Raw genomic sequence first — 8,280 nt, 5'->3', positions numbered from 1 at the left:
AAGGCATGAAGTAACAAACCTGTGTGAGACATACGACTTCTAATTATATAGATAAGTACACTATATGTTGCACAGTTTTCCTGTTCCCTTCACTGTATTTTGGAAGAGCAGCTTTGCTTTTTTTTTTGAATTGGCTCCAGGTTTGATGGGTGTAACAAGTTTTGTCAAACCAAATGGAGACCATACAACTTGCTCACCCCTAAATTGGCATGTCTACTTTGATGGAAACAGCTTGTTTTTTATAATGAACCTACCACTTTAAAGCAATAATGACAGACATGTGACCACGAGACAGACATTGATTGCAAAATGCAATATCGAGGTTTTAAGAATGAAGTGCACCACACCTTTACTTTCCTTCATTTAGCCAGTGTTTATTTCTAACCAATACATAACAGGGAGGAGACATTATTTATCCATAAGAAATAATTATTTCCAGAGAAACAAATATACAGTACACCAGACAGATGTTTGTTGTGTAAAGTCAGAGCACCAACATAATATATGCAGCGGAAAAAAAAAACAAAAAATGTCTGTGGTAAGTGCCCAACACAGTGCATTGTGAGTATGAGTTAGTGGAGTGGATTCCACTAATTTACCAGTGCTTTCTGCACACCAGAATGGTATTAAAGTACAGCGTCAATGGTCAACTTTGATCCATTGTAAAACTGATGACACTTGTTCTAACCACCAGTTGTACTAGAGCAGCTCCTTGACTTTCAATGACAGCTTCTGCTCACTTGTCCTGACAATGGTTTGGTGCATCTGAATTGATGCTGGAGTAAAGCAGCTATTTTTTGGTCTGTCAGGACCAGTGACTGCATAAAACAGATGAAAAAAAAAACTTTCTTTCAAAACATTCAGTACAAGGATCTTTAGATACACTTTGCCATTGCCGTGCAGGATACAGGATGTAAAGAAATATTATAAAATATAGATGATTTATAACGATGGAACTTAAAATCAGGCTTATTATTAGACATCATATTATCTGCAATAGATAGATACTAGGTAATATAAAATACTTTCAAAGTGCAGTTTATCTTTGAACTTTTCCTGCAAGAAGAGCAGTTTGGAATTTGATCTGCAGTGTTTTAATATCTCACAATAAGTGTTTCTTTAATGAAGTTAAGACCGACATAGCACAGAATAATTTTTCATCTAGGAACTCAATAGTGTGTCCAGCCAGACATTACTGAATGGTTGTTCCTATAGGGGCATTTTAACTGCTAAAATTTGTTTCAACAAACACTGGTAGATATGCAGATTTTTGGCTGTGACATATTGATTTCATATTGATTATTGCTGAATTGTGGAAACTTTGTCATACCAAAGATAAACATGGCCCTGGGTATGTGTGATAGTTGCCATAAGGAAAATTTGCACAGAAAATCTACTTCAATCAATATTGACTACTCAGCATCAATATTTTGAGGCTTGCTTCCTGATTGTTTGTTTTCCCCACAGAACGCTTGTTCAGTTTTTTTTAAACCAGTAGAATTATGTTTTACTCTTGTAAATTAAGCTCCATCATTTCCTGGTCATTGGTCCAGAAGCATGTCCAGAAGTAGGGAGGCTTTAATATAAAAGAAAGTCACAACAATGGCAATGGTATTCATTTCATAGATGCATTTGTTGTACTAAGTTCAATACCTGTATGTGGTTAGATGTCCTGTACTTAAAAATGAGACCGCTACATGAGCACAGTGTACATCTCATTTAGGTTCCATATCCTATCATACCATTAAGGTAATAAAATGGCTGTAACAACAGAATTGTAAAGTTGTAAAAATAACTTAGATGATAAAGTGTAAATATAAATTAAAAACGGATGACATTCTTAATAAATAACTCTACTATTTACATCTTTATATATTGCTAGGAAATTTAAATTAAACTAAATTAAAAGCAGCTAGTTTACAGGCAAGAGGTACAGCAAAAGATATATTACAGTAGACTGTTACATTTATAACATTTTTTTCAGCACTTCATTTGATTATTGTTTTCATGGCTTCCATAAGGTGCCCAACAGATAACTAGCATGATTAATAAATACCAGGTTTGTTCACAATGGCAGTTACCATATGAATATATTTCCCCTCTCAAAGAAATCACAGCTTGACTTGCATTATGCAGACAGGTAAATGTTCGATCAGATACCAAGACTTCATGCACTCTTCTGGAAGATAGAAATGTCTGAACAGATGATGTGGGAACTTTGCAAATTAGTCTGTTTCTGTTCACCCTGTTTGGTTGTGAGGGAGACTGTTTTCAAACATACTATTGTGACCAGTTCACTTGGGAGAAAAATCGCCATCTTCCCACCAACAGACGTGACTTGGTACTTCAATGACCAGTATTCGGTATTTAGACTGAATTTATCTGCCTCCCATTACTGAAATATTTCAACATTAAAAGCAGCAATATTTCTGTATGCTGTTAAATAACAACACAAAAAAGCAAATATTGATTAACTATCATAATACAATTTTGAAGATTATATAAAACAAAATAATTGTGATTAATTAGCGAAAGCCAAGGGTCTTCCCAATGAGCCTCACTGTCATATAAAATGCTTGAATGCATGTGTAAGATTTAATTCTTTTTATGCCAACCTTTGATGCAACTTCTTCCAACTGTGTTTCCTACATCTGACTGTCCCTTTTTTATTGGCTGCCATCATAGCTAACTAATCACCTTTTTAAAAAAAAAGTTTATAAGCATGAGATATATATGGAAAGCTTCAGGAAACATAAAGATCTTTTTTTAAAAATTGAATCAAAAACAAAAAAATTACCTGTCTGACCTTAGCAGCTTTTCACAAAAAAAACACCGATGTGGACTTTTGTAAATGACTGTACAGAAAATTCAAATGCAGTTACTGAGCACAGTAAAAATACTGATTAAATACAATTAAGTAAAAGTTTATAACAGAAGTACAAGTAAACACATTAAACACTTAAACAATCAAATGTTAAAATGTTTTTTTCTTTTTTTCTATCTGGAGCTAATACTAAGCACAAAAATCAACAAGACATTACGATGCAACTGTACACCGAAATCCTACGGAAAACTATTGTTTTTTTTGCCTAAGCACTAATGCTGTGGTAGTTTTTCTTTTCAATTTTGGTCCATGCAGTTTGCACAACCTCGTCTGTCAGGAGTTTGCAGCATGAAATCTTTTTTAAAACAACACAGGTAACCCCTATAAGAACCGACAGTTACAACCAGGCGAAATGGAAGAGAGAAGGGAGGTAGCTTAGCCTCTTTTAAAATTCCTTTGAAATTGGCATGTTCCATCTTTTTACATACCTCAACCAGCCAAAAGTACAAGCCGCTCATTGAGGTCCTGCCCATTGGGCTTTATGAGCAAATACTGTTTTGGGGAAATTTAGTTAAAACCGGCAGATCTGTAAAAACGGGTTATTGTTGTGTGACTGTTTTAGTTTTTTTTTTACAAATTTTGCACTCTGCTCTTTTTCTTACAAAAATAAAGCCAATGCAGATGTTTGTCCTGTCTAATCTTAAAGGCATGCATATAATAGATATGAAAATCAAAATGTGCTTCATTCTCCCGAGGCATTCTCTTGCAAGAGTTTAATGATGTACTCATTTCTCAATTTACATTATACCATCATCACTTAATGAGTCAGGTCTTGAAATTACACTGTGTGAACATTAATGTGTGAATGTTATAGTGCATTTGTGTTAAATTTCTGTTCACTGTTTTAACCAAGGCACTAACCCATTTAAAGGTGTTAACTTTGCTAAAAGGTGGACAAAATAATTTTGCCTGAATGCATTAATTATTTTTACATTAATATTCACATAGTATTTTCAGATCCTTAATCTTATGATTTGATTCATACTGTAGGCATATTGCTCTTTATACTCTACCTGACGACTCGTTCTCCACGTATTCTGACTGCACTAAATCTACACTTTTTACATTATTGCAAGGATATTATGGCCACCGTATGGATTTATGTATGGTGCTCTTCAGGTAGGTTCATTTTCATGTTAGGCAGCCAATACTGGATGAAACTGGCATGAGTTAGTTGGCGATGAACAGTCCCCTGTGTGTAATGTCAAAGGCTGTAGTCTAGTATTACTCAGATCGTTGACTTCAAAACCAATGCAGTAACTGCATTTAGCTTTCTGGAGTTAATTTAGAGTGAAATATTGAAAACTGTTCATGATATAAGGCTATAAATTACCCTTGATGACACTGGAAGTTATTTAACATATTCATATGATGGACCTGTTGCTATTTTATTTCGATGAGTTAATGTCTCTGTTAAAAGAATGGGCAAAGGCATTGCATAAGAATGTTTTAAGTAGTCATCTAACAGTAACTCCTAGCCTGCCTTAATTGTACAGGAGCTGGTTAAAGGAACGAGAGGCGTAATTGCATAGCAATATAAGAGAATATGAAGTATGGAATAAGAAGTCTTCTTATGATGCTCCCTACTTCTAATGGGCAACATACAATTTGACTATCCTCCTTCATCTCCTAATGGAAGCTAAATAACTGAATAAAACTTCACAACAGAGAAAAAAAATTGTGTAATTTCTCCAAAGGCAAATAAGCAAAATCTTTAGGATGTCAATGATGTTAGCAACGGATCTGGATATTTTTGATAAAATCACCAAACCCATGGCCCCAAGGGGAGTTGTTTTCCATTGGAGTGTAGATTGGTGATGAGGCTACACATTGCAACATCGAATCACTAACCTCTGCTCCCTTTGAATGTGTCTCCCCACTTGGAGCGTGGAAGCAGTGAATTTACCTCATGTTCCATTGAGCATTTGAGCATCTGCCTCTATTTTTATACACACAACCTTGAGTTCCCTTCAGAATCAGATGCACGTGCAGAATTTTTTTAAAGGAGATTATCCCAACCTAATGGTTGGAGCCTATTCCATATATGTAATACTCTGTGGAAAAATATTGATACAATTTAGAAACATTAACTGCTGCAGAAGCAGAAAGGCTAAGTCATGCCACTTGGGTTAAGAGATAGGCTGATTATGCATGACAAACACATTTCAGGGATGTTTTACGCATTCAAGCACGGAAGTAAGCCAGAGGCAAAGAATTTAGTACCGTCAGTAAATTAACAGTGTCTCCTTTCTTTCTACCTTTGGGTTGCATTCCTGAACTGAGTACAGTATTAATAGCAGTAATTAGTCTTCACCCTAAGCAATGAATACCTTACTACATGCATCCTGTGCTCCTTCTGCTTTCTCCTCCTCAAATAAAACAAGATATAGTCTTGCATTGGTCTACATCAATAGATAAATAAAGACAGTGTGTACTGTGGATCCAGTGAAAACCTGGTCACTGCCTGTGTTCTATCCCGACTGACAGTCTGCCTGGCTCTCTGTGTGCGTCCTGCACCAATAGTCTGTGTAATCACTCTCCAGCCTGTTCATTCCATTGGTAGCTATATCTACACTATTATGATGATTGCCAAAATTTGCTATTCAGAACATTTTTTAAGAACTGACTTTTGTTTCATTGGCTTAGACCTGTCCTTCTCAGGTTTTATCCACATAGATAATACACTAGAGTTGCACTCCTTTACAATTCCACCATATATACTCATATATTTTGAATACATTGTCACAATAAAGGTTAATATAAATCTAATTAAAAGCATGCACAGAGACACACTCTCATGGATCACAAGATGGGTACTGATGAAGAAGGCCAGTCAGCTCCCTACAATACCTCCATCCCCAATCGCAGCATCGAGTATTTTCTTAATAGTTATTTTAACATTGGTGGTTCTGAGGTGTTTGCGTGCCAATTCCCAAAGCTCAGATCTCATGCATTTGGTAGCAACTCAGTGTAAAGCTTCCAGATTGGCAAAGGCAAACGTCCAGCAATTATGTTTGTTGGATGCCATCCTTGGCAAATCCAGAAGGTTTACTCAGTGTTCCTTGGCCATGTGAGGCCTGTGCTTAGCAAACTGGTGGCAGAAACATAACATTGCCACTGATATTAAAGCAGTTTTGACTACTTTGAGGGCTCTCGCCTCCCTTCCCCTACCCTTCCCCTGAAGTCCATTCCATGTGTCAGTCATCTTTTGTGTGAAATTAACTTCTTGACACCATTCCTAGGTTTGCCTTTCACTGGTTTGAAACTCTGATCATTTGAAATCACATTCCATGGAAAATGGTCATTGAAATTACTTTATGCAGGTTTGTTTCCCTTGAAATGTGGCAGATTCTTTTGGCTGGCACTGTTCTCAATGAAAATCTTAAGAGATGAAATCAAAGGGTTTTAAAACGAGGCTGAAGGTTTGCTTAAGGCAGATAGACTGAAGTTAGGGTTTGGTGTTAACCTGCTCTTACATTTTAAGTGGGTCAATTGTCTGGTAACAGCAGCAGCAGCCATGGTAACACAGCTGTTTCCTTTCAGAACTTTGTATTATTTTTTTTTCCTTCTTTGTTAAATCCTTCTATGGACAATCGTCTTCCTGTTATATCCGGATTGCTAGGTTTGTTTTGCTTTCTCTGACTAAAACATCTCTATTTTTGGATTGGGTGGGATTGTATTTCAAACTCTATTTTTAAAAAATTCTTTAAATACAGATCAGCTGGGGTGACAGGTACGGGGGAGGGTGTGGCCAGAAAAGGCCACTTGAGCAGGCATGATACATGCTATTTTGGGACTTGTTCATTCAAAGTGTCGTTTGTGTCTATTCTTTTCTCTCGCTCCAGTCTTCAGACAGAAGGCAGACTAGCAGAATTGTTTCTGTGAGTATTATCTGGTCGGAGAGATTTCTCCTATAAGCAGCAAGGAATGTGTGGCTCTTCCAGTCTGCCTTCAGTTCCCGGTTTCTCGCGGCTAATGGTGGCTGTGATAGAAGCGTTGTCTCACTTTGCCGTGCTCCTGAGCTGCGGGGTCTCGGCAAGCGCAATCTCCATGAAGTTCGCAGGACATCGGAAAGGGTATGACCTGCAAGGCATTGGATTCCATTAGAGGTTTCTCGAGAGATGGCATGCAACACATGAGGGACAGTTTAGATCATAAAATAACAAAATAACACATCTAGCTGCCAACACCACGTCCTTTGCTTCATCATTTATTCAGCCGCAGGAAAGCGAACCTGAGAATTGTAAATAGGATGGCACACTGGGCTCAGCAACACATCTTGCTCCATTATCAAGTACTGTCAGGTAGCACTCCACCTTCACTTAGAGAATATCAATTTAAAAACAGAACTGGAGAAGTCACTCATGGATTATGTGGTGATTGGGTCCCAATGGTATATTTGCTCTGCTTTCAGGTGTCATGCATTCCACATTGCCTGCCTGCTACACTGCACATAAGAATGCTGTATATAGTGACTACACTTCAAAAATATTTCATTGGCTGTAAAGTGCTTTGGGATGTATTGAGGTCATGAAAGGCATTATAGAAATATACGCTCTTTCTTTCTTACTCATGGCGGGAGCTTAAGTCAGTGAAACAAATATCTGCCTGACTACAAGTTAGTTTCTTTTCAAAATTGTCTTGACTTTTTCAAATAAAAGCATTGAAAATATGGCTGAGTCCTTTCCAAAATGTTCCAAACAGTGAATGCAATAGTAGGGGCAGGTAGAATAGTCATGGATCGTGTGTGGAGGAGGTTGTCACATGGAATTATTAGAATATGGAGTTCTTGGCTGCATGTTACAATTGATCATTCACAATATTTAGGAGGGAATCTAGTTATCTATTGAACTAGAAGAAAAAAACCATACTTTTAGCAAAAAAAAAAGTAAAAAATAGTGATTGTTCAACAGCACCTGCATGAGAATGAAGGCCCAGCCTTTATTCCATGTAGGTGTCACTGTTAAGCATCAATAACATTTTTGAAATCGTTAACTTCAGAATTTTCTACTGATCTCTACTTATTCAGGAAAAAATAGCAAATACTGAAATTTTGGCTTCCTAGTGACTTATTGTACAATCTAATGAGATTAAATAGAGATTTTTTTTCTAATTCTATATCACAGAATCACAGAATTGTGACAGCACAGAGTAAGGCCATTCGGCCCATTGTGCCTGCACTGGCTGTCTGAAAGAGCAATTTACCTAGTGTCACTCCCCCACCTTCTCCCCGTAACTGCATATTCTTCCTTTTCGGATAACAATCCAATTCCCTTTTGAATGCCTCAATTAAACCTGCCTCCACCACACACTCAAGCAGTGCATTCCAAATCCTAACCATTCGCCGCGTGAAAAAGGTTTTCCTCATGCCTCCATTGCTTTTTTTGCCAATTACC

The 8,280-nt window shown here is 37.1% G+C and overlaps 1 protein-coding gene across 1 annotated transcript in view; it reads right to left on the bottom strand.

The window, feature by feature from the left end:
- Positions 1-6,513: 6,513 nt before the first annotated feature.
- The window catches only part of pappaa (pregnancy-associated plasma protein A, pappalysin 1a), a 316,273-nt gene continuing 314,506 nt past the window's right edge, over positions 6,514-8,280 (bottom strand). The window contains exon 22 of the mRNA XM_068012691.1: positions 6,514-6,967. Within this exon, the coding sequence (XP_067868792.1) occupies positions 6,857-6,967 (111 nt within the window). The 3' untranslated portion in view covers positions 6,514-6,856. The remainder of the gene's footprint in view (positions 6,968-8,280) is intronic.

Source organism: Heterodontus francisci, chromosome 32 (genome assembly GCF_036365525.1).
Source record: "Heterodontus francisci isolate sHetFra1 chromosome 32, sHetFra1.hap1, whole genome shotgun sequence".
NCBI lineage: Eukaryota > Metazoa > Chordata > Chondrichthyes > Heterodontiformes > Heterodontidae > Heterodontus > Heterodontus francisci.
This window is presented reverse-complemented; position numbering and strand designations above follow the sequence as displayed.